General features: G+C 40.9%; 1 protein-coding gene across 1 annotated transcript in view; it reads right to left on the bottom strand.

Moving 5' to 3' along the window:
* Nucleotides 1–27,888, bottom strand: part of LOC126199272 (uncharacterized) — a 252,436-nt gene that overhangs the window by 1,856 nt on the left and 222,692 nt on the right. Inside the window, exons 12-13 of the mRNA XM_049936080.1 lie at nucleotides 25,182–25,406; nucleotides 18,788–18,946 (exon numbers count right to left, since the gene is read on the bottom strand). Coding sequence (XP_049792037.1) covers nucleotides 18,788–18,946; nucleotides 25,182–25,406 — 384 coding nt within the window. The remainder of the gene's footprint in view (nucleotides 1–18,787; nucleotides 18,947–25,181; nucleotides 25,407–27,888) is intronic.

Below are 27,888 nucleotides of genomic sequence, written 5' to 3'. Positions count from 1 at the left end.
AGAGGCTTAGCAGCCTTTTCAGTAGTTGCTGACTGACTGACCTGGCCTTGTAAGGTTAGCCAACATGGCCTTGCTGTATTGGTTCTGTGAATGGCTGAAAGCAAGGGAAAAGTACAGCTGTGATTCTTTTTTTCTCCCCTGATGGCTTGCAGCTCTACTGTACAACTTAATGATAATGACAGCCTGTTGGACAAAACATTCCAGAGGTAAAATAGTCCCCCACTCAGATATCCAGGCAGTGCCTATTCAGGAGGATGTCATCATCAGGAAAAACAAGACTGGCAATCTATGGTTAGAGCATGGAATGTTAGATCCCACAATCAGGTAGGTAGGTTAGAAAATTTAAAAAGAGAAATGGATAGGCTGAAGTTAGATATAGTGGGAACTGGTGAAGTGAGTTGAATAACAAATGAGGTGGTACTGTATCAAACTGGAGAAAAAATAAATTTATGGCACAAACTGACTAAAAATGGTATGGGTTGATGGAACACATCATGAGGCATAAAGGAGACTAAAAATGGGATAGGTTGATGGAACACATCGTGAGGCATAAAGGAGATGTCATTGTAGTAATAGAAGAAAATCTGCAGGATAAAAATTGTAGATGGAGACCTGGGCTTGAATACAGTGAGCAAGTTCAAATGGATGTAGGTTGCGTGGTTATGCACAGATGAAGAGGTTTTCACAGGGTAGACTAACTCGGAGAGCTGCATCAAATTAGTCTGCAGGCTGAAGGCAACACCAACCTCTTAATTTGTTATCCAATCTACCCATCTTACCTTCAACATTACTCTGTAGCACCGCATTTCAAAATCTTCAATTCTCTTATCATCGGAACTGTTTATTATTTGTGTAATACTTCAATACCTCAGACTAATACCATTAGAAATGATTTCCTAACTAGTGTGGCGAACAACCCTGTATTTCCTGCGATCTCCCATATTATAGCATTTTTTTTAATCCTCTTGGCTCCCTTATTGATCACTTGTTAGTCCTGTATATTTCATCTGTGATCACTGTTATAAACATTAATCCTGTGAAGTACTATCAATAGTTCAAATTCCCTGACTGGTAGATCTCAAAAACTTTTAATATAATAATCAGTACTATTATCAACATACAGCCTTTTTTTCTGTTCATGCTTTTACAGTAAGAAGACAGTTTGGCTCAAGGGAATACAAGGAGTGGAGAAAGAATGACATAATGTACATGTTTAGAGTGGTCATGAGAGGGAGGGGGAGTGTTTACTTGTTTCACAGTCAGTACTGGTAATGAATGGATGCAATCATCTCATACCAATCAGCAGCCATGGTATAAATAAGACAGCTTCTATAAATAAGTACTTGTGGGGTACAAATAATATATATGTGCAAATTTGTTAAATTTTATTGTGATTAAATTTGTATATTATATGTTGTTGTTGTTGTGGTCTTCAGTCCTGAGACTGGTTTGATGCAGCTCTCCATGCTACTCTATCCTGTGCAATCTTCTTCATCTCCCAGTACCTACTGCAGCCTACATCCTTCTGAATCTGCTTAGTGTATTCATCTCTTGGTCTCCCTCTACGATTTTTACCCTCCACGCTGCCCTCTAATGCTAAATTTGTGATCCCCTGATGCCTCAAAACATGTCCTACCAACTGATCCCTTCTTCTAGTCAAGTTGTGCCACAAACTTCTCTTCTCCCCAATCCTATTCAATACCTCCTCATTAGTTACGTGATCTACCCACCTTATCTTCAGCATTCTTCTGTAGCACCACATTTTGAAAGCTTCTATTCTCTTCTTGTCCAAACTAGTTATCATCCATGTTTCACTTCCATACATTGCTACACTCCATACAAATACTTTCAGAAACGACTTCCTGACACTTAAATCTATACTCGATGTTAACAAATTTCTCTTCTTCAGAAACGATTTCCTTGCCATTGCCAGTCTACATTTTATATCCTCTCTACTTCGACCATCATCAGTTATTTTACTCCCTAAATAGCAAAACTCCTTTACTACTTTAAGTGTCTCATTTCCTAATCTAATTCCCTCAGCATCACCCGATTTCATTTGACTACATTCCATTATCCTCGTTTTGCTTTTGTTGATGTTCATCTTATATCCTCCTTTCAAGACACTGTCTATTCCCTTCAACTGCTCTTCCACGTCCTTTGCTGTCTCTGACAGAATTACAATGTCATCGGCAAACCTCAAAGTTTTTACTTCTTCTCCATGAATTTTAATACCTACTCTGAATTTTTCTTTTGTTTCCTTTACTGCTTGCTCAATATACAGATTGAATAACATCGGGGAGAGGCTACAACCCTGTCTCACTCCTTTCCCAACCACTGCTTCCCTTTCATGCCCCTCGACTCTTATAACTGCCATCTGGTTTCTGTACAAATTGTAAATAGCCTTTCGCTCCCTGTATTTTACCCCTGCCACCTTCAGAATTTGAAAGAGAGTATTCCAGTTAACATTGTCAAAAGCTTTCTCTAAGTCTACAAATGCTAGAAACGTAGGTTTGCCTTTTCTTAATCTTTCTTCTAAGATAAGTCGTAAGGTTAGTATTGCCTCACATGTTCCAACATTTCTACGGAATCCAAACTGATCTTCCCCGAGGTCCGCTTCTACTAGTTTTTCCATTCGTCTGTAAAGAATTCGCGTTAGTATTTTGCAGCTGTGACTTATTAAACTGATAGTTCGGTAATTTTCACATCTGTCAACACCTGCTTTCTTTGGGATTGGAATTATTATATTCTTCTTGAAGTCTGAGGGTATTTCGCCTGTCTCATACACCTTGCTCACCAGATGGTAGAGTTTTGTCATGACTGGCTCTCCCAAGGCCATCAGTAGTTCTAATGGAATGTTGTCTACTCCTGGGGCCTTGTTTTGACTCAGGTCTTTCAGTGTTCTGTCAAACTCTTCACGCAGTATCTTATCTCCCATGTCGTCTTCGTCTACATCCTCTTCCATTTCCATAATATTGTCCTCAAGTACATCGCCCTTGTATAAACCCTCTATATACTCCTTCCACCTTTCTGCCTTCCCTTCTTTGCTTAGAACTGGGTTGCCATCTGAGCTCTTGATATTCATACAAGTGGTTCTCTTCTCTCCAAAGGTCTCTTTAATTTTCCTGTAGGCAGTATCTATCTTACCCCTAGTGAGACAAGCCTCTATATCCTTACATTTGTCCTCTAGCCATCCCTGCTTAGCCATTTTGCACTTCCTGTCAATCTCATTTTTGAGACGTTTGTATTCCTTTTTGCCTGCTTCATTTACTGCATTTTTATATTTTCTCCTTTCATCAATTAAATTCAATATTTCTTCTGTTACCCAAGGATTTCTATTCGCCCTCACCTTTTTACCTACTTGATGGTCTGCTGCCTTCACTACTTCATCCCTCAGAGCTACCCATTCTTCTTCTACTGTATTCCTTTCCCCCATTCCTGTCAATTGTTCCCTTATGCTCTCCCTGAAACTCTCTACAACCTCTGTTTCTTTCAGTTTATCCAGGTCCCATCTCCTTAAATTCCCACCTTTTTGCAGTTTCTTCAGTTTCAATCTGCAGTTCATAACCAATAGATTGTGGTCAGAATCCACATTTGCCCCTGGAAATGTCTTACAATTTAAAACCTGGTTCCTAAATCTCTGTCTTACCATTATATAATCTATTTGATACCTTTTAGTATCTCCAGGATTCTTCCAGGTATACAGCCTTCTTTTATGATTCTTGAACCAAGTGTTAGCTATGATTAAGTTATGCTCTATGCAAAATTCTACAAGGCTGCTTCCTCTTTCATTTCTCCCCCCAATCCATGTTCACCTACTATGTTTCCGTCTCTCCCATTTCCTGCTGACGAATTCCAGTCACCCATGACTATTGAATTTTCGTCACCCTTCACTACCTGAATAATTTCTTTTATCTCGTCATACACTCCTGGAAATGGAAAAAAGAACACATTGACACCGGTGTGTCAGACCCACCATACTTGCTCCGGACACTGCGAGAGGGCTGTACAAGCAATGATCACACGCACGGCACAGCGACACACCAGGACCCGCGGTGTTGGCCGTCGAATGGCGCTAGCTGCGCAGCATTTGTGCACCACTGCCGTCAGTGTCAGCCAGTTTGCCGTGGCATACGGAGCTCCATCGCAGTCTTTAACACTGGTAGCATGCCGCGATAGCGTGGACGTGAACCGTATGTGCAGTTGACGGACTTTGAGCGAGGGCGTATAGTGGGCATGCAGGAGGCCGGGTGGACGTACCGCCGAATTGCTCAACACGTGGGGCGTGAGGTCTCCACAGTACATCGATGTTGTCGCCAGTGGTCGGCGGAAGGTGCACATGCCCGTCGACCTGGGACCGGACCGCAGCGACGCACGGATGCACGCCAAGACCGTAGGATCCTACGCAGTGCCGTAGGGGACCGCATCGCCACTTCCCAGCAAATTAGGGACACTGTTGCTCCTGGGGACCATTCGCAACCGTCTCCATGAAGCTGGGCTACGGTCCCGCACACCGTTAGGCCGTCTTCCGCTCACGCCCCAACATTGTGCAGCCCGCCTCCAGTGGTGTCGCGACAGGCATGAATGGAGGAACGAATGGAGACATGTCGTCGTCAGCGATGAGAGTCGCTTCTGCCTTGGTGCCAATGATGGTCGTATGCGTGTTTGGCGCCGTGCAGGTGAGCGCCACAATCAGGACTGCATACGACCGAGGCACACAGGGCCAACACCCGGCATCATGGTGTGGGGAGCGATCTCCTACACTGGCCGTACACCACTGGTGATCGTCGAGGGGACACTGAATAGTGCACGGTACATCCAAACCGTCATCGAACCCATCGTTCTACCATTCCTAGACCGGCAAGGGAACTTGCTGTTCCAACAGGACAATGCACGTCCGCATGTATCCCGTGCCACCCAACGTGCTCTAGAAGGTGTAAGTCAACTACCCTGGCCAGCAAGATCTCCGGATCTGTCCCCCATTGAGCATGTTTGGGACTGGATGAAGCGTCGTCTCACGCGGTCTGCACGTCCAGCACGAACGCTGGTCCAACTGAGGCGCCAGGTGGAAATGGCATGGCAAGCCGTTCCACAGGACTACATCCAGCATCTCTACGATCGTCTCCATGGGAGAATAGCAGCCTGCATTGCTGCGAAAGGTGGATATACACTGTACTAGTGCCGACATTGTGCATGCTCTGTTGCCTGTGTCTATGTGCCTGTGGTTCTGTCAGTGTGATCATGTGATGTATCTGACCCCAGGAATGTGTCAATAAAGTTTCCCCTTCCTGGGACAATGAATTCACGGTGTTCTTATTTCAATTTCCAGGAGTGTAAATTTCTTCAATTTCTTCATCATCTGCATAGCTAGTTGGCATATAAACTTGTACTACTGTAGTAGGCATGGGCTTTGTGTCTATCTTGGCCACAATAATGCGTTCACTATGCTGTTTGTAGTAGCTAACCCGCACTCCTATTTTTTTATTCATTATTAAACCTACTCCTGCATTACCCCTATTTGATTTTGTATTTATAACCCTGTAATCACCTGACCAGAAGTCTTGTTCCTCCTTCCACTGAACTTCACTAATCCTCACTATATCTAACTTTAACCTATCCATTTCCCTTTTTAAATTTTCTAACCTACCTGCCCGATTAAGGGATCTGACATTCCACACTCCGATCCGTAGAACGCCAGTTTTCTTTCTCCTGATAATGACGTCCCATTGTGTAGTCCCCGCCCGGAGATCCGAATGGGAGACTATTTTACCTCCGGAATATTTTACCCAAGAGGACGCCATCATCATTTAATCATACAGTAAAGCTGCATGCCCTCGGGAAAAATTACGGCCGTAGTTTCCCCTTGCTTTCAGCCGTTCGCAGTACTAGCACAGCAAGGCTGTTTTGGTTATTGTTACAAGGCCAGATCAGTCAATCATCCAGACTGTTGCCCTTGCAACTACTGAAAAGGCTGCTGCCCCTCTTCAGGAACCACACGTTTGTCTGGCCTCTCAACAGATACCCCTCCGTTGTGGTTGTACCTACGGTACGGCTATTTATTTATTATTTATTTATATACTTGTTCCATAGATCTGTACATGTGAGCAAGTCACTCAGATGTGGAACGTGTCAATATACATAATAATATAATAGAGGGAAACATTCCACATGGGAAAAATATATGTAAAACAAAGATGATGTGACTTACCGAACGAAAGCGCTGGCAGGTCGATAGACACACAAACAAACGCAAACACACACACAAAATTCAAGCTTTCGCAACAAACTGTTGCCTCATCAGGAAAGAGGGAAGGAGAGGGAAAGACGAAAGGATGTGGGTTTTAGGGGAGAGGGTAAGGAGTCATTCCAATCTCGGGAGCGGAAAGACTTACCTTAGGGGGAAAAAAGGACGGGTATACACTCGCACACACACACATATCCATCCACACATATACAGACACAAGCAGACATCTCACAAGCATCTCTCTTTAAATATGTCTGCTTGTGTCTGTATATGTGTGGATGGATATGTGTGTGTGTGCGAGTGTATACCCGTCCTTTTTTCCCCCTAAGGTAAGTCTTTCCGCTCCCGGGATTGGAATGACTCCTTACCCTCTCCCCTAAAACCCACATCCTTTCGTCTTTCCCTCTCCTTCCCTCTTTCCTGATGAGGCAACAGTTTGTTGTGAAAGCTTGAATTTTGTGTGTGTGTTTGTGTGTCTATCGACCTGCCAGCGCTTTCGTTCGGTAAGTCACATCATCTTTGTTTTAGATATATAATATACATAATAAAATACATAGAATAAAGACATTGTTATAGTATTAATAACAGTGCACAAAAGTCATACTTTTTAATTTAAAAACTAGTCAACATAAATGTGAAGATAGCAGTTTCATATTTAGGGCATTATTGCATTTATTTTAACCTTGAACAGTAATCAAAACTTCCCACTTTGGGTTTAAAAGTGACCCAAAAATGGAAATGAGAAAAACAGGAATTTTTACATTAGGGCATTATTACATTAGTTTAACAATAAACAGTGTCAAAAAATTTAAAAACATCTTTCCAATCTGGGTTTTACTTATTTCTCTGAAAGAATTCCTCTAGTGCATAAAGTGAGGTCTCAAGTAAATAATTTTTCAAGCTACATTTAAATACTGATGTACTACTCCTTATACTTTTGATGCTGTTGGGTAGGGAATTGAAAATTTTCATTCCAGCGTAGTTTACCCCTTCCTGAATAAGTGTCAAGTTCTTTAACTCACAGTGGAAATCCTCTTTTCTTCTGGTGTTATGTTCATGATGTAGACAATTTGTTTCATACAGAGTGGTGTTATTTATTATGAAGCACATCAGTGAATATATGTACTGAGATGTTGCTGTCAGTATTTCAAGTCATTTAAAAAGATTTCGGCATGAGGTTCGTGGGGGTACACCACAAATGATTCTTATTGCTCTTTTTTGTGCTGTGAGGATTTTCTTTGCGGCAGGTGTATTGCCCCAGAAGATGATGCCATAACACATGACTGAATGAAAATAGCCAAAGTAAGCTGACTTTGAGATGGTAATGTCATTGAAGCGTGACAAAATTCGTAAAGCAAATGTTGCCGATGTCAGCTGTTTTAGTGTTTGTAGAATGTGATGTTCCCAGTTCAGCCTACTGTCCACGTATACGCCTAGGAATTTTGATAAGTACACTTGCTTTATCATCTGATCATTCTGTGTGATAACTATTTCTTTTGGGTTTTTGTGGGTTGTCTGGAACTGGATAAAATTGGTTTTTTTCAGGTTTATTGAAAGGGAGTTAATACTAAACCAACCCAGAACTTCTTTAATGATATCATTGACCTCGGATTCTAAGTCAGTAGTTGACACATTATCCACCACAATGCTCGTATCATCAGCGAACATTGTAAATTTACACTGCTTATTGATGGATAAAGGCAGGTCATTAACATATATGAGGAACAGCAAGGGCCCAAGCACTGATCCCTGGGGCACTCCATGCTGCACAATTCCCCACTCAGAGTCCACTATATATTGTGATACACTATCTGAAACATCTAGAATAATCTTCTGCTTCCTATTTTCGAGGTACGATTTTAACCAGTTCCCTACAGGTCCTGTAATTCCATAATGACAGGCCTTCTTGAAGAGTATCTGGTGATCTACACAGTCGAACGCCTTTGATAGGTCGCATAAGACACCAATTGGCAGCCTCTTGCTGTTTATAGGCTCTAGAACATCATTTGTGAATGAGAAAATTGCGTTATCTATTGAAACTCCCTTTTGAAAACCAAACTGCTGACTGTTAATGATGTTCAGGTCACCAAGGAGTGCAACAATCCTGTTGTACAGAGCTTTTTCTAGGACTTTTGAAAATGTTGTTAATAGAGAGATAGGGCGATAGTTTGACACATTTGTAGCATCCCCTGCTTTGTACAGGGGCCTGACAATAGAGTATTTCATTCTGTCTGGAAACACTCCTTGTTGCATGGATGTGTTGCAGATGTGAGACAAAACTTCGGCCACTTCACTACAGCAAGCCTTCAACAGCTTGCTTGAAATATCGTCGATACCAGCAGAATGTTTATTTTTCAAAGACTGTATGATTTTTTTGATTTCATTGGCAGTAATTGGAAGCACACTTATTTGACTGCAAGGTTCTGGAAAATTATTTTTCATTATACAGGAAGCTTTATCTACAGAACCATGGCAACCTATCTGTGTTGGGACAGTTAAAAAATGTTGGTTAAAGATTTCAGCAATTTCCTCACTATTAGTTATCTCTAAGTTGTCAACAGTTACAACAATATTTTTGTCTTTGGTGTAGTTTACAGTCCCTGTTTCTCTCTTTATCACATTCCAGATTGTTTTAATTTTATTTTCAGAATTAGTAATTTCAGATGCTATACACATACTTTTAGAGTTTTTAATTACTTTGGCAAGAATTTTACAGTAGAGTTTATAATGTTTTAGCTGAGCAGGGTTGTTAGAAGTCTTTGATGCTATGTAGAGTTGTCTTTTTCTCTGACAGGAAGCTATGATGCCCTTAGTGAGCCATGGTTTTTTTGCAGACCTAGCAGGTTGGACTCTGTATGACTTTTTTGGAAATACACTTTCAAAGGTACCTGCTATCTCATTTGTGAATAAATTGTATTTTGAATTAGCAGTTTCTGCTAGATAAACAGGTGTCCAGTCAGTACGCTGAAGACATGATCTGAACGTTTGAATAGCTTCCTCACTTATTTTCCTTACTGTTTTCCATCTAAGTGAGGTGTCACTCAGAGGAATTCCCAAGCTGTTGAAAGTAACTCATTGTCCGTCATGGTCAGACAGACCATTTACAACCATTTCAATATTAATATGGTTGACTTTACTCTGATCAACAAAAACGTTATCAATGAGAGTACTGGAAGAGGTTGTGGTTCTGGTGGGCGAGCTAACCACGGGAACAAGGTTGTACGTGCCCATGAGATTTTCAAACTCCACCTTGCAGGTATCGCTGAGGCACGCAAGCCTCCCCACCAACGGCAAGGTCCATGGTTCATGGGGGGAAGTGAACTGTGATAGTGCCACGCAAAACAACAAGGGGTGCAAGCCCCCTCCACAAAAACCATGACCACACCTACCACCACCATCCAACAGTGGGAAGCAAGAAGGTGCTTAAAAAATCAACATAGGCCTGTACCGTGATAGTGCCACGCAAAACAACAAGGGGTGCAAGCCCCCTCCATGAAACCCATGACCACACCTACCACTACCATCTCCGAATTTTACTGTTGGCACTACAAATGCTGGCAGATGACATTCACCAGGCATTCACCATACCCACACCCTGCCATCAGATCCCCACTGTATGTACTGTGATTCATCACTCCATACAACGTTTTTCCACTGTTCAATTGTCCAATCTTTACACTCCTTACACAAAGTGAGGTGTCGTTTGGCATTTACCACTGTGATGTGTGGCTTATGAGCAGCTGCTCGACCATGAAATCCAAGTTTTCTCATCTCCCACCTAAATGTCATAGTACTTGCAGTGGATCATGATGCAGTTTGGAATTCTTGTGTGATGGTCCTGATAGATGTCTGCCTATTACACATTATGACCCTCTTCAACTGTCTGCAGTCTCTGTCAATCAACAGTCGAGGTTGGCCTGTATGCTTTTGTGCGGTACATGTCCCTTCACATTTCCACTTCACTATTGCATTGGAAACAGTAGGCCTAGGGATGTTCAGGAGTGTGGAAATTTCATGTACAGACGTATGACACAAGTGACACCCAGTGACCTGGCCATGTTCGAAGTCCGTGAGTCCTGCTGAGCACCCCATTCTGCTCTCTCATGATGTCTAATGATTACTGAGGTCGCTCATACGGGGTACCTGGTAGTAGGTGGCAGAAAAATGCACCTAATATGAAAAACATATGTTTTTAGGGGTGTCCAGATACTTTTGATCACATAGGGCATTTCATTTTTTTATGATGGCAAATTTAAGTGAGCAATGTGTGAAATTTTATTTGATAATGCTGCTGAAACTGTTTTAATGTTGAAAACAGCTTACCAAGATGATGCTATGAGAAAACTCAAATGTATGAATGGTTTGTTTGATTAAAAAATGGTGACATGTTGATTGATGACAAACCTTGTTCTGGACGTTCATCAACTGCCCGAGTCAATGAAAATATTGAAAAAATTTGAGAGATTGTGCTCACAGACCATCAAAAGACAATAGATCAATTGTCAGAGATTAATGGGTTACCTAGGAGCTCGGTTCAGTGAATTTGTGGCAGACAGGAGACTGGTTCTTCCTCCATGACAATGCACTGCACACACAGCCATCTCTGTTAGACAGTTTTTGCTTAAAAATGGCATGGTTCCGCTGCCCCACGCACTTTACTTGCTTGACCTGGCTCCATGGCAAGCATGAAAAGGGGCATGAAAGGACACCAATTTGACAACATGGGGGGGGGGGGGGGGAAAACAAGGGAGGAGCTGTCAGCTATTTATAAAGATGACGACGAAAAAATGTTTCAAACTGTGGAAGCACCAGATGGATAAATGGGGCAAATGTATTACTCATAATGAGCAGTATTTTGAAGGGAATATGGTTGTTTTGTAAACAATTTGAAAACATATAACTTTTAAAAAATAATTTCGGTTTTTTTGGGTATCCCTCATATTACTTATAACAAAACAGTTGTCAGTACATCCAATTCTTTGAAAATACTTCAGCATGCTGTTCTTTAATTTACGCTACAAATTGGTCTTATTATATGATTTTGCACTCAAAACACTGTCTCTCAGTTTGTGGAGTTACCCCGAAATGTGATACTGTTCAACATAATAGAGTAAAATAGAGTCAAGTATGCCAATTTTTTAAAAATATTTATTTCTCCATTTTTACCCATTCCAAGAAAATGTGTTGTAGTTGTGCAGTTGAAATCTATTATGACTAAATCTCCCTTAAACCTTCATTCAAGCCATGGTCAGATTTTGTCATCTCCTATGAAACCATGATCAAATGTTCCTTATCCTATTCCTAATACTTAAATTTATATTCAGTGTTAACAAATATGTCTGTTTAGAAACACTTGCCTTGCTGTTTGCAGCCTGTGTTTTATGTCCTCTCTACTTAGTCCACTATCAGTTATTTTGCTGGCCAAATAGCCAAACTCTTCTACTACTTCTAGCACTTCATTCCTAACCTGATTCCCCCAGCATCACCCAATTTAATTTGGCTACATTCCATTACCATTGTTTTACTTTTGTTGCTTTTTGTCGTAAAACTTCTTTTCAAGACACTAACCATTGTTTTCAACTCATCTTCAAAGCCTTCTGTGATCTCTGATGGAATTATGATGTTTATAATTTTTGTTCCTTACTAGTTGACAAATCCTGCATTGTGTGGTTATTCATCTTGCCAAGTTTCTATTAGAAATGAAAACAAAAAATGAACTGTGTTTGTTGTCAGTATAAAAAAAAATTCATTTCCATGTATTTGTGAAAACACCTTTGAAATTGTGAAACATTAGTACAAAGAAATATGCACAATGTAAAAATATATAAGTACAGTATCCAATTTAAGAAATGTAGTACGCAAAATACAAATTCTCTGTAATGTTGATTTAACTCAGGACTTTATTATACCCAGTATTTTTAGTTACATTTTCAGGCAGATGGGCACAACTGCTTCGTATGTCTGCAATATGATTTTGTAAAAAACTCTGTGGTGATGCCTCTTCACAACTCTATAGACAGCTATTGTTTTTGACTACAGCCATTTGTGCTTCACAGCTGAAAGCTGTCAAAAGCACTACCAGGTGTCTGAGATTTCCTTAAGTTGATGCGACTGTAGGAATTTCTTAGCAGTACAGAATAAATGCATTAAAACTTCATTTGTCAAGCAGAATTATTGTGCCCATATCAGTGTTTATGACATCATACCTCCTGAACTACGATCGGTAGGTGGTTCTTACAAACACAGTGATTGACGCCTGACAGTAAGGGATATATGTACCAACTTTGTCCAAAATCAGTCCATTCTTTTAGGAGATGTGGAACTTACATACATACATACATTTTTATAATATGTATGGATCTTGACCTTAAATTTCCTTCCCAAGTTTTTCCTTGGCTTTATTTATTGCTAGCTCAATGTATGGATTGAATAAGATTGTGACCTTCACAACTACTGCTTCCCTTTCCTATCCATTGATTCCTACAGCTGCAGTCTGTTTACTGCACAAGTTGATGACAAAAGACCTCTTAACTGGAAAAAAACTGGAGTAAAGGAATCACAAATAAAAAATAAAAATAAAGTGTTTTAATACTTAGTTCATGAAGGAATTACTTTAAAATCTTGGGAACATTTAGCATTAATGTCAGTTTTTTTTATTTTAAAAATTATAATTAACATTGATACACCATCAGCTAGCATTTAAGAAAATGGCATATTTCTGTCCATTCATATGGATGTTTTCCATAAATAATATATAACATAATGAAGTTGATCCTTTAGGGGCTTGAAACTAATGACATTATAACAACTTCAGGTGTTGGGAATTCTGCCAGACACCAGCACTGTTCATGCACAATATTTCAACAACATGACATGTCATCTTCATCAGGTGCTACCTGAGACTGCTCATTGAGTGGAATGGATCCAGCATTTATACCTACTATCTTCCCCCTCCACAGTCGGTTCCAGGCATTTAGTATGCAGTCTGCTCCAACTATCAGCATCCTTAGACATTCCCTATTCCGTTTGTGTGCAGTTCTGCCCCCATTGAATATTCAGCAACTCTACTACAGAATCCCAGGTTCTACTGAGTTGGTACCCAGGGTCACAATTCATGGGATTTTCTGTCACCTTTATCTCTATAGCCTCCTTTATAACAATGTCCCAGTATCTGGGAGTCTATGTCAGAATCCACATTCCATCATTGTTCATGGAATGATTGAGTTTCAGACAGTTCACAGCAATGGCTGATTTGGAGGTCGTTTTAGTCAGGTGTGCCTCAGGTGTCCACTGATTTGGCCAATGTATGCCCTGCCACATTGACAAGGTATATTATAAAGTGCTGGTTTTCATAGTCTCAGGTCATCTTTCACATTTTGGTAGATGGATAGAACACACACTTGATGTTATGCTTCCTGAAAATCCTGCTGATTCTGGCAGAAATAGATCCACACAGGCCAGGTACGCCACTGACTTTGCCTCATATTGTTCTTCTTGTAGAATGTGTGGTGGACTGGCTGGTTGAAGGGCCTTCTGACTCTGTTTATCTGTATATCCATTCTTGCAGAACACTGACTGTTGATGCTCTACTTCTGCTGTCAAACTATTTGGGTCAGACAAGGTATATATCCTCCGGACCAATGTCTTCAGAACACCATTCTTCTGTGCGAGTAGTGACAGCTGCTCACTTGCAGGTATAAATCAGTGTGTGTAGGTTTGCAGTACACATTGTGGCCAAATGACTCATTTGTTTTCCTTTTGACATGTACATCCAGAAATGGCAACTGGCCATCCTTTTCAGTTCCATGAGGAACTTATGAGAGTATTCTGAAAAGTAATGCCTCTGAATTTTTAATGTGAAAACTGATAAAGCTTTTCAGATAAAACAAATGTTAATAATATTCTACAGCTTTTCTTTTCATGACTACATAGTTACTGTTTTCTGCCACTAGAGAGCTCTGAACTGTGGCGTGTAAACACATGGGGCACCCTCTTGTTCAGCATGACAATGCAAGACCACATGCAAGCACTGCGACATCTGCAATAATCCACCACCTTGGTTTCACTGTCTTCAATCATCCTCCATACTTGCTGACTTGGCTTCATCCAGTTTTCATCTGTTTCCGGAACTTAGAGAACACCTTCAAGGAATTCACTTTGATAGCGATGAAGCTGTGCAACAAGAGGTGAGGTTGTGACTCCATTAACAAAGCCAAACATTCTACAGTGACAGTATCAACAAACTGGTCTCTTGTTGGGAGAAATGTGTTCGTTGTGAGAACGACTATGTTGAGAAATATATATGTAGACATGAAAAATAAACAAAAGAATTTTCACATAAAATATTTGGAGGCATTACTTTTCAGGAAGTCTTCATAATATTTTGTTGGTGTGTGATAGGATGATCCAGAAACTCATTGGGTCTCCCCCAGTCATGAAGTCAGATCACAAAGGTACCGTCCACATACCTGCAGAAGCATGTGGGTTTTTATCAAACCATCTGTAATGCCTCCTCTTCTTATCTCTCCGTGAACATTATGATAACCACAGGAGACCGAGGGCTGCTCATGCCTACACCTTCTGTCTGCTAGTAATACTGGCTTCCGTAAAGAAAATAAGTTGAGATCAGTATATGCCTGAACAGATCCAAGAGAGAATCACCAAATTTCTCTGCAATTGCTTCCAGTGGCATCCTAATGAACAACAGGGGTACCACATCAAAACTGACCATTATATCACATTCTGTGATATGTAGTTGCTTGAAACACTGCAAGAAATCATTCAAGCTGTGGATGGTGTGAACACACTTCCCCACATAAGGGAACAGCAGTTTCTTCAAGCTCTTGGTCCTTGGATTTGTTGATGCACCAATGTTGCTGACAATTGGGCACAGTGGCATTCTTCTTTATGTACTTTCAGCAGCCCATATAGTCTAGTTGGAACTGGTGTTCTCATTCATAGTTGTTTAATGACCTCATCAGGAATGCCAATTTCCTTCAAGAGAGCCTTGGTCCTCTTGTCCATTTTGTCCATAGGGTCACATTCCAAACATTAGTATGCATGGTCATTCAGAAATTGTAATCACAATCAATTGCAAAATGATTATGAAGTTACCTTTGTCTGCTGGCAACATCATAACACTGCTGTCTTAGCTGAGCCTCTTGGGTGAAAGCCTCACATCACTTGAGATGTTCAGTTTTGGAGACTTTACCTTAGTGAGTGCCATTTAGGTCACCTGACCAATTTCTTCTGTCACAGTTGGTGGAAGTGTGTTAGCCACTTGCCCCAGGTTTCAGGTATTCTCTTGATGAAACATGAAACGGGCATATTTCTAGGAGTCATTGTGAAGTTGAGACCCCTGCTCAGTATCTTCAAAGTGGTTTCATCAAACAACTTGCTGCCTAAATTAACCACAGTGTGAGTTCCCTCCATTTGCTGTGCTTTCATACTCATTCAGTCAAAGTTGGCAGACTATCATGTTGAGCCACGTTTGTTGGCACATTTCACTAGACATCAAGATCCAATGTCTATCCTGTCCCAAACTTCAGCTGCTTAGGAGGCTGTCAGTCCAGGTGAAGGGGCAAAAGCTCCCTGGCTACCACATCTCATCTGTGGCACATATTATTGAATCCTCTCTCTCAGAAATGCCATACTCACACAATCTTTTATCTTGTTCACTGCTGATGTGATGCTTAATCCTGGCAAAAACTAGTACTACTTCTCCATCTTGACATCTCAGCAGGAAACTGAGGGATCTCAGCATCTTTCCTTTCCTCTTTCAAAGCTTCTCCAGCTTCTTGATTGTTTGGTATGTCTCTTCCCTGTAGAGTCTCTTAATGTAACTCTTCAGACTTTCCCAGTGATGTATTGACATCTTGAGGTGTCAGGTAGTCTACTGGATATCAGTGATATTAATGCATGATATTTTGACAGCATGACTCATTATCTTCATCAGGTGCTACCTGTGGTTGCTAATCATGTGGAACGAGTTCAGTATTTACACCTATGTCATCCCCTTCCATGGTCAGTTCCAGGTGGTCTGTCTGCAGCCCACTCCCACTAGCAGGGTCCTAAGGCATACCCTCTTCAGTCCGATGCACCTGTCTGCATACTGGCATTCTGTTTCTGGTCCGATGTGGTTCCAGACATGCCCTCTGCAGTCTGTTCCAGCTAGAAATGTTCTTAGGCATTCCCTCTTCAGTGCAGTGCACCAGACTAAGTGCTGGTGTTTCATACTTAGCCCAGTGTACCCATTTGCGCACCGGTGTTCCATTTTCAGCCCGATGCAGTTCTAGGTGTTCCCCATGTCATCCACCCCTGCTAGAAGCATCCTGTGACATTATATATTCTTGAATCCTCTCTCTCATAAGAGGCATTAGAGATAGCTAGATAGAAACCCACATGATTCTTCAGGTGTGTCGATGATACCTTTGTGATCTGGCCTCATGGCAGGGAGGCAATCAGTGACTTTCTGGGACATCTTAACTCACTCGGCCCCAATTATTTAAGTTCATCATGGAATTGGAAAAGGATGGGCAGTTACCATTTTTGGATGTACTTGTCGAAAGAAGAGTAGATGAGTCATTGGCCACAGTGTGTATAGCAAACCTACACACACTGATTTACACCTGCAAGCCACTAGCTGTCACCAGCCAGCAGAACAGAAAAAGGAGTTTTGTAGACAGGGTCTGCAGGGCACACTCCTTGTCAGACCTAGATAGTTTAGTGACAGAAATAGTGCATCTACAATCAATGTTCTCCAAGAACATATACACCAGTAAACAGATTCAGAAGGCTCTTCGACCAACCACACTGCCACACAGTCTAGAAGAAGAGCATGAAGTGACAACACCTGCGACAATCCTACACTATATGGGATGTATTTTTGCCAATATCAGCATGATTCTCAGGAAGCATAATGTTAAGTGTGTGTTCTGTCCACCTACAAAAATAAGAGGACGACTGGAAAGTGTGAAAGATGACCTGGGAGTATGAAAACCAGGAATTTATAATATACCATGCCAATGTGGCATGTTGTACATTGGCCGAACAACTAGGACAGTGCTTATCAGATTCAGACAACATCAGAGACACACCCAACTAAGGCAGGCAACTAAATTAGTCATTGCTGAGCACTATGAAAGTCAATCATTCCATGAACTATGATGAAATGATGGTTCTGACACAGACACCCAAATACTGGGACATTGTTATAAGGGAGCCTATAGAGGTAAAGCTGATGGAAAATCTAACAAATCGCAACACTGGGTACCAACTCAGTAGATCCTGGGAGCCCCTACTGAAGTTGCTGAAGATGCAATGACAGCACCAGCGGAGATCCACAAAAAGAAGAACTGAGGGTGTGGACATGGGGAACAAACCCCCAACAGTCTACCAGGGGCACCGGATTGAAGATGGAATGTCGCAGGATGCTTCTAGCAGGAGCTGAACACATAGGTAATACACAGAACTGCACCAGACCAAGTAGCAGACAAGTGCACTAGACCAAAGACAAAATACCAGGATAAGGATGCTGCTAGTGAGAGCACTGCAGAGAACCAACCATGGAGGTGGGAAACATTATGTACAAATATTGGATGCATTCCACATGACAAGCAACCTCAGGTAGCATCTGATGAAGATAATGAATCACACTGTCAAAATATTGTGCATGAATGACCCTGATATCTGGCAGAATACCCAACAGTTCAAGATGTCAACAGATCACCGGGAATGTCTGAAAAATTGCTAAAGTTATGCATTACCAGGCAGAAGCAGCTACTGCAGGCTGCTACTGTGAAGTATCATAACAACCAATCATAATTAATTCTAATCTACTCCCATTTTTAATTCACAGAATTACTTCTGCATTACTTTTCAATGTATTACAAATCAGAAAATTATTTGTGTTAGTATAAAAGAAGCTACTCTGGAAAACAAAGATATTGCTCTACCTCCTATAATACCAAGACACTGTTTTTATTTACCATGTCATACTACTCACTCACGTAACTTTCCTTACTTGAGGGATCACTGTAAGTCCTGTATCATGGAAAAGTTAATAGTAATATGCTGAATATTAGCACTAGTGTTAACTGGAATTTACATCCTCCAGTGCAAATATTCTGATAAATTGTAGAAGTAGTAGTATATTATTACTACTACTTACTTTATTATTGAATAAGTGATAATTTGCAATTTTGTGCTTGATGTCTGCTGGCAACTGGTTAAAGACCTTTACATCATACTATATATGGTGAACAAAATCAAACATGGAAACTCCAGGTACAAATATCAACAATGTAAGAAACGATAGAGTGCTACTGGTTATTTCAGTAATAAAAAAGTGTTGTGGCAGTTGGTATAAACATAGCCGACAATACCTACATTATCAACAATTTTTTTTGAAACTGTTGCTGAACCCCCATAAATTCTTAATTATATAATAATAATAATAATAATAATAATAATAATGGTTTATTTGTCCATAATAATTTAATCTTGCTGAACCTGAATGATTAAATAATAAAAGATGATTCATACCAGAAAATATATCCATGGATCAGATGACGAATCCAGTGAATTCAATACCCTCATTTTTCCTTCCGCTGAACAGTTCCAAGTAGAATCATTCCTGCAGCTTAGAGCAGCCACCAATGTGACATTGGTCTGTCTAGTCTCCTCTGCAGTACTAGCAGCTATCTACAAAAAGTAGTGTATTATGAAAGTCATGCACAATAATGATTGTTATTGGTCTTCCAGTAGTATAAGACACATAAATATTGTTAACTGAATGAGCGATTCTTACAATTAAAAAGGACAGGACACCAGAAATAAAGATTATTGCAATACAGGATGCGAGAGGAATTGAGAGTCTTTTTTTCATCACTACCCACTGCCAAGTTCCCAGATCCACCTACAAGGACAGTCCTTACCGGAGCAAGATGACTTCCTGTTTTTCCAAATGGAAAGGATCGAAGCTAGACCAATGCTAACAGGCAGGCAATGGAAAACAAACATTCACTATTGAGATTTTGGTACCTAACATGCAATTACTTTCTCTGGAGAAAAAGGCAGAGAAAAAATAGAAATTAAATGTTACTGAAAGAAACCACAAACAGTTGTAAATTATTTGAAAAAGCACTTGTCGTCCATCATAATTTGTTTGAAACAGGTACTAGGATTGGAGTTATAATTGTATTGCTGCTCCACATCATTCTGACCATAGCCAGCAACTGTAATAAGACACATGTGTGTGTTAAAATAATGGTAGCAGTTATTTTGTTACTTTAAAAATCAAAGAACAACAGTTACTTACATTTGTTTAGATAAATATCCCAGTGACAATATTTATTATAAATTGTGATGTAAAATGTGTCAATTAGGGAAAAAACTACATGTTTCTTACAAAATAAATATCTGTATCACTACATGTTTGCCATTTACAGATCTGTTCAGGAAACTTATTGTGGCACAGAAGGAGTTGTTTAAGAGAAATAATGTTGATCTTCTGATGAAAAGCTCACTGGGTTCCACCCAGGTGGCAGTGTTGAGATACCACAACATTTTGATCAATGTCATACTCATCATTTCTTGGCATGGTGTCAAGATACTGTGGATGTCCTTATATTCTTGGACAGATGTCCCCTCCATTTGACTGTGGGTGCCATGGTCTTAGGTGGCTGGCATGAGGGGAGAAAGGTGAGGGTGGGCCAGTAGCAGGGGGCCAAGCCAGACATTGTGCTCTAACCTTTGCATAGATTTTCTTGACCTGTCTTTCATTCTAGCCTCTGCTAGACATGCTCTCAGTGTATAGCTGCTAGCATGGAATTCCATCTCACTCTTAGTTGATAACATTTGTCCCTCTTATTCCTTTATTAAGCTTCCCCAATAGCCACTTGTTTGGCAAATCATCTTGGTCTTCTCAATATTAAACATACGGTGTGTTCTTCATCTAAATTGTACTCTGCCACTGCTGATTTCTCTGTGCGTACAAACAAATACATCTAATGTGTTCCTCATAGCATTTTGCGATACGACACAATGGTAGCCACATTCACATGGGAGTTTCAGAGGTTCCTTACAGAGCTAAGAATATCTTTCACCTTCAACAGTGTTTGGAAGACAGTTTTGATGTTCGATTTCCCAAGCAGACTTGCAATCTTGGCTGAGAGAGGCCCCATATAAGGAAGAAAGCTAGACTCTTGTCTCCTTCCAATTCTGTCTGGTTTGTTGCATATTTTCATTCCTTGAAGGCCCTTCTGCTCTGAGCCAATGCACCCATTTTGACAGAACACTTTTGTGAAGTGTTGTACATTAGTTGTGAGACTTTGTATGTGATGCACCTTCACATACGATGTGCGTAATTTCAGAGATTAAGCATCTATACAGTTCACAGGCCCACGTATAGAGGCCACAGGGATCGACTTCCTGGTGCACTCTGATGAGCCGCCAAAGAAACATTAATATTTAAGTGATTGCAAATGAGTGCATGGTCTATTCTGTAACCTGTATTACTGTTGTCCAGTCAATGTGTTCAGTGCTGTGCACACCCTGTTCTTCAATGCATCTTATGTGTTGCTCTATAAAATACTGTGTTCCATAAATCTTGTTTGTTCTAGCTACAGCAAACCTGGGGATGAGCGAGGGTTATGTTTTCTCCACGTCTTAGTGTCAGTGCTAACTCACCTGACAAACATCTTGATGGAAGAAATACTCCAACGTATCACTGCCCAACAGTAAGCTTTCATAGAACAACAGCAGGCCCTCACCACCATTCTCAATTAGGTAATATCTGCATGTTCACAGCAGGTTACTCTCCCATCAATGCAAACGTCACCCCTTCTGGTATATGGAGAACCGACTGAAGATAGGGACTCCTACAAGACACTGTTATGCCGACATTTCCAAGTTTTTTGTGTGGGCAATGCTAACCTGTGTAGAACTTCCTTTTCTAGTTTTCACAGCTCATTTATCAATTGTTGTGCTGACTTGTGCTTTTGCAAGAACCAGCCAGGTTGTCATTTGATGAAATATGCAAGTTTCTCTCAACCTATTACTGTGACAGAATGCATGTCACTGTGATGCATGTAGAATTTTAACATTATTAGAGATACCCAGTCCAATCTTTCAAGGTTTGAGCTGTAGAATTATAGGGGTTGAACCATCATTGTACCCACCACGAGTCCTACACTGATCACATAGTGTGTGATGTTATTATTCATCTGGTCCCAGATAAAGAATTCTGTGAAAAAACATTTCAATGTGAGAATCTGACACTTATGGATGTGCTCAATATAGCACAATCCTTTGAAGTGTCATGTGCCACAGGTGATCAGATTGTTGTATGGGGGGAGGTACAGTAAATTGCTGAGACAACCCCTGTTAGGCATGCTACAAGTGTTCAAAATGATAGGGAAGACGTTGCAGCAGTACAATCTTCGACTCAGTGGTGCATGGGGTAGCATTGGTTACATCCACAGTGCAACAGGTCGTGTCACAGCAGTGGCCACATGCCCCCTACCATCTCCCCCATACTGCTTTGTCCAACATGAGCATGCTGTGTCCCCTAAGCATTTGCTTGTTTGCAGAATATGTCAAAAGAAAGGCCACATTTCATCAGTGTGCAACTCCTCTTCAAATGTGGCAGACACAATAGTACCAATGGACATAAACTCTATCTCTACAATGACTGTCTCCATGAATAAATTGTTTATCGATTTGCATGTGTTTAATAAACCGCTAAAAATGCAAGTGGACATAGGAGCTGCAGTGACTTTAGTAAATGCACAAATGTACATGGACTTTGGCTGCCTTCCCCTCACACTGGTTTCATGGAAGTTGATTAGCTACAATAAACAGCAGATTCCAATCCTAGGTCAGTTCACTGCTCCTCTCTCATACAAATCTGTTGTTCACCCTCTCACCTTCCTTGTTGTGAATCATTTCCATACTGCAGACCTGTTTGGCTTAAAGGCATTTAATGCTTTCAGTTGCTCCATTGCTGATGAGATAAATTTGGTGTTAGATCAAGTTACGTGTCAGCAACTGGAGTCCCTCTGCTCCGTGTTTTCATCTTTGTTTCTTTCAAGATCCCGAAATTATGGCACATGGCACACGTAATTGCAAGACTAAAACCTGGAAAGTCACCAATGGATCCAAAGAACTTCAGGCCAATATCTCTCCTTTGCCATCTCTATAAGATCCTAGAGAGAATGATTCTTCACCACCTAACTGCGGTAGTTGATCCACTTCTTATCTCGCAGCAAGCTGGCTTTATACTAGGAAAGAATTGCACCTCACAAATCCTTATTTTTCTCAGTTCATAGAAGATGGCTTTGAGCAGAAAAAGATAACAGGTGTAGCTTTTGTTGACCTTTTGGCAGCCTTTGACACCATAAACCACAGAGTGTTACTGCACAGAATCTACAACCTGACTAATGACTACACGCTGACGAGGATAATTGCAACACTCCTACAGAATCAAAATTTTTTTTATGGACTTCCAAGGAAAACACAGCTGAGGGAGAACTGAAAAGAATGGTCTCCCTCAAGGAAGTGTACACTAATGATCAACCACAGCCTCAAGGATACAAAAGCTTCATATACACTGATGACCTTGCTCTCGCTGCCCAGAGCAATTGGTTTGAAGATGTAAAGATAATGCTTACAAATGGTCTACAACAGCTTGGTACTTACTATGAAAAGAATCATCTCACACCCAATCCTAAGAAAATGTAAGTGTGTTAATTCAATCTGAAATATAAACAAGCTGACAGGAAACTTGAAATACTCTGGAATGGAGTTGCACTAGAATATTGTTCCCAACCCAGGAATTTGGGTGTCACTCTTGACCATACACTGACCTACAAGGAACACTGTCTGAAGCTGAAACTGCATTCTTCGGAAACTGGCGGGATCGAACTGGGGTACTCATCCACAAACATTAAGAACAACAGCTCTTGCCTTATGCAATTCTGCAGGAGAGTATCCTATCCCAGTGTGATACAATTCAGTACATGCAAAGCAGGTTGATGTAGCCTTACATGACAGCTGTAGGATCATTACAGGCTGCCTAAGGCCAACCACCATGGACAAAGTTCAGTGTCTCACTGGGATTGCTCCATGTAACATCAGAAGAGAGGTCACCACTAACATTGAGAAGCATAAATCAAATACAGTGACCTCACGTCCACTCTTTGGACATCAACCTGCCAAGCTAAGACTGAAGTCCAGGAAGAGTTTCCTAACAACCTCACAGCACTCAGAAGGATCAGCTGTGGCTACCTGACTCACTAAGTGCAAAGAAAGACGCCAACACCTGTCAAACTGGATGACACCACAAGAATCGCTGCCGCCTGGACACACGGAGAACGGGGTCATCTGGAAGTCCTCGAACAGACTACGGACCGAAGTCGCAAGATTGAGGGACAATCTCCTTAAATGGAACTTCCAACTGCCAACACAACACTGTGCGAATGCAGTGGATTGCAGACAACCTGGCATCTCTTCAAATGTAACTCATGCCCAACCAGCTATAGCATGAAGAACTTAACATCTGCAGCACCTAATGCTATCAAAGTTTCCCAGTTCTGGATTAATACTGTATAGTTTTCTTTGTAAGTATTGTATATGTGTTCATTTTAGTGTACCTTTGACACGAATAAAGAAAGATCTTTGTTTTCTCCTGGTCTTGGCTGTATTACCAGTTTTCAGGCCCACATTACCATCAAAAAGTCTGCCCACTCTCATTTCTTTTGGGCGCAGCAGGTGCTTGTCATGTTGTGTGACTCTGTCAAGGTTGAATTAGACCATTTGACATTGCTTCATGTCATTCAGCCTATTTCCTCCAGTGAATGGGCTACACCACTCGTCTTCATTAGGAAGTCGATGGGTGAGCTTCACCTCTGCAGCAACTTCATTGTTACGATTAATGTACCATCCATAATAGATACATACCCTTTGCCCCATCCTGGTGAGTTGCTCACAAAATTATCAGGTGGCCACTACTTTGTTGGAAGCATACCTCCAGCTCTCCTTCGATGAGGCCACTAGGCACCTTCTTGTTGTCAATACACCTTTCGGCCTACACCAGTATCAGCATTTCCCTTTTGGCATCACTAGCACCCCACAGTTTTTCAGCATTTTTTAGGACAGCGCATAGCCTCTGTGTTAATCTGGACAAACAGTTATTTAGGGTGGTCAAGATAAACGGGACAACCTGTATATATGAAATGTGGTACAATAGAAATTCTGCTGTGGTTGAAACTATGTACAACAAATGTTGTATTCACACTTTTAAAATGCTCATAAAAGTGTTTAAAACATTTTAAGAAATTTAAATTTCAAAAACATCCTCTCAAAGACATTTGTAAATATCAAATAGTAAGAATGGCAGGTACAATTTCCTAGCAGAACGGAAATATACAAATATATATGCAGAGTTAAGGTCAAGAGTGTATGCTCAATGAAGGAAGGAAGGATTATGGTTATATGTTTCACTGGAGCAGTTAGAAATGGAGAAGCTGACATGGCTTATGGGATACTGTGGGCAGATAGGTAGATATTGCTGACACTTGACCCTGTTTGACTTGTGACCATAACTTGCAATCTTTATATTAATGAGAAAGCTAAATAGCTTTAGCATTCATTGTATAAGAAGTCAGTCAGAGACAGGAGAAGTTACTCTAGTATACTTAAACACAAAAAGAGTAGTCAGTCATAAAAATGTAGAAACATAAATAAATTATTAATAATTCAGTTCCATGCCATAAAAAGTTGGAAAAAAATACCACACACACACACACACACACACACACACACACACACACACACACACAAACACCATCCAACACTAAAAGCAGTTTGCTCATTTTGGTGTATTTCTTCAGTAAGGAATCAAACACACAAAATGTTGTGAAATTTACTTGTTGTTTACCTGCATAGGTATCACATGACCCTCTCTTAGCAGGAGCACAGTTTCTGCTTTTAAGCTCTGCATTGTTATAGCTGAGCCATTTCCAGAAATTCTCTTACCATCTCCAAGAAGATGGAAAAAGTTTGCTTTTGGTAGACGAACAGATACTGTGTAGGTAGATGGCTTAACAACTGGTGCTACTAGTAGGGCAGACCCCACCCAGAACTGGTCACTCCTGCCCATCTTCTGCAAAGGCACAATACACAAATATCTTAAGTTCAAGATTTTCTAATTACAAGTTGAGTACTCTGATAATTATGACTACAGTGAAGGATGATGAGGCACTGTGGGAATGAATAACCTCCAGAAAATGCTTACATTTGTGTTAGAGTATGCTTGTTCATCATTAATATATTAGCTTGTAATGACTGTAAAACTGTGCAAGGGGGTGTAGTGGAACAGTGTGGTTCACCATTACCTCAGCAGGGTTGCGTTGCAGCAGTGGATCATTGTCGGCATGTTGGCCATTGGTAGCATATCCAAATAGCATCAATAGTTAACTTTTTTATTATTTATTTTTTTTTTTTTTCAGTTTCAAGATACACACTCATAGCATCGACCCATAGTGGTTACACACTTCCTAGGTGTTTGTTGATGGCAGTAAGGCTGGCAGTTCTGAGGCAGCGACTGGCCAGTGTCAAGACGTCATCAATGCAGAATACAAGTGCCGACATGGGACACCTGCAGTGTCACTTTTGCCAGCCCAGCATAACTCTGCAGTTGGTTCTTGTACTGTAAGAGAGGATGTAGCAGTGGAGCCTGCCCCTTTGACTGGTGGTGTGCCATGACAGTTTGTCTGAGCAAGTACAGTTTGTTGGGCACCTTCACAGCATTGGATACAAACTTCTGTCCTTCAAGGCAGTAGTCCAGCTACAGCTTAAGTGAGCCCATGGTGGCTCACTAGTTGGAAGGCACAAGGTTTTGGGAGTGACTCAGCCCTAGTAGTTGGTGTGTCAATGCCGGAGTCCGTAACAGATTGCAAAACCATATTCCCTCATCACCTGAAGTGAATCTCCAATTGTAGTAGGTGCTGCCAGACTGTGAATACTTTGGTTTGAAATTATGGGTATTTATAATGGTTAGATTCTTATTTGTTCTACGGATGTACTGCTTCTAACAATATACATCAAAACAAGGCAGCAATGGGTATGTGTGGCAGTGAGCCTGCTTTTGCTGCTGCCAGCTTGCCTTCCTGCTGTGCTGCCAGTACTGTGAGTGACAGCCCATGGCCGGTTGTGTAGGAACTCACTAGTAGAATTGCTGTGACTGATGCAACAGTGTTTTGGGTCCACTCTGTGCCTGGTATAGTATCTACAGCCCATTTGTGACAGCAGTACTATTATCCAGTAGCACCAAAAAATAGTAGCAGCACTACAGAAGGGACAAAATACTTATTGCAAGCTTCATGCATTCCCTCAGTATTGTATTGTATTTTATTTTTATTGTCCAACAGTCTACAAAAGCAGCTTATGCATAAGAGATTCAGCAAGTCAGGGAAAGTAGTATGTTGTTAAATCAAGTTTGAGTCAACTTTCAGGGATTTATTTTCTCTCACAAGTGCAACAAAAAGTTGGTTATTCTTTCACTTTTGTCTCATAACAGAGACATGTCTCTTTTTATTTGTGAAAAAGAACTGACTACCACCTGAAGTATTTTATCAGAAGAAAACGCTTCAACAGCATTGAGATCAATGTTTTAAACACAGCAAATACAACAAAATAATCGATAATGTAAAATTCTTAGCTTTCTGAAGCAAGTAACACATTATACATGCCCTACTGATTCCAGTTGTGATAGTTTTAAGTAAATGAATTGAATATGTAATTTTTACTTGTATTTTCATATTTACTGTTCCTTGTTGTTATTACTTACAAAATGTCATGCTGGACTCACATGTCATCTATATACATACTATTGTGCTGCAGTTGTGGTACATGTTAAATACTGATTCTCAGTGAGCTTTCAATGGACACAGTGTTAGTACAATCATTCAAATATGTAGAGAATTTCTTGGTGTACAACAACATTATGAAGAAGATGTATTGATACTTACTGTATAGAAAACCAGTTGAGTTGCAGACAGGCACAGTGAAGAGATTGATAAACATTTAAGCTTTCAGACAAAAAGTCCTTCTTTGGAAATAGAAAACACACACATTCACACAAGCACAACTCACATACACAACCACTGCCTCTGGCCACTGCATCCTGACTGCAGACTGCTACTGTTATCTGATGTGAGCAGCCATCTTGGATTGATGGTGGGGGTAAGGAGGGGACGCATGGGTAGTTGGTGTGTGTGTGTGTGTGTGTGTGTGTGTGTGTGTGTGTGTGTGTGTGTGTGTGTGTGTGTGTGTGTGTGTGTGTGTGTAGAGGGTGGTGGGGGGAGGCGCAGGATAGGTCTGCCAGGTGTAGAGTCAAAAGGCTAAGCTGGGGCAGAAAAGGGAGAGGTGAGGGGAAAGGAGTAGAGAAGGGAAAAAGATTAGTAAGTGTGGTGGCAGAATAGAAGGCATATGTAGTGCTGCAGTGGGAGCAGGGAAGGGGCAGGTAGGTGGATAGCAGAGATTAACGAAGGTTGAGACCAGGAGGTTATGGGAAAGAAGGATAGACATGTCATAGGGAGAGTTCCCACCTGTGGAATTCCGAAAATCTGGTGTTAGTATGAAGG

The sequence above is a fragment of the Schistocerca nitens genome, chromosome 8 (assembly GCF_023898315.1).
Source record: "Schistocerca nitens isolate TAMUIC-IGC-003100 chromosome 8, iqSchNite1.1, whole genome shotgun sequence".
NCBI lineage: Eukaryota > Metazoa > Arthropoda > Insecta > Orthoptera > Acrididae > Schistocerca > Schistocerca nitens.
This window is presented reverse-complemented; position numbering and strand designations above follow the sequence as displayed.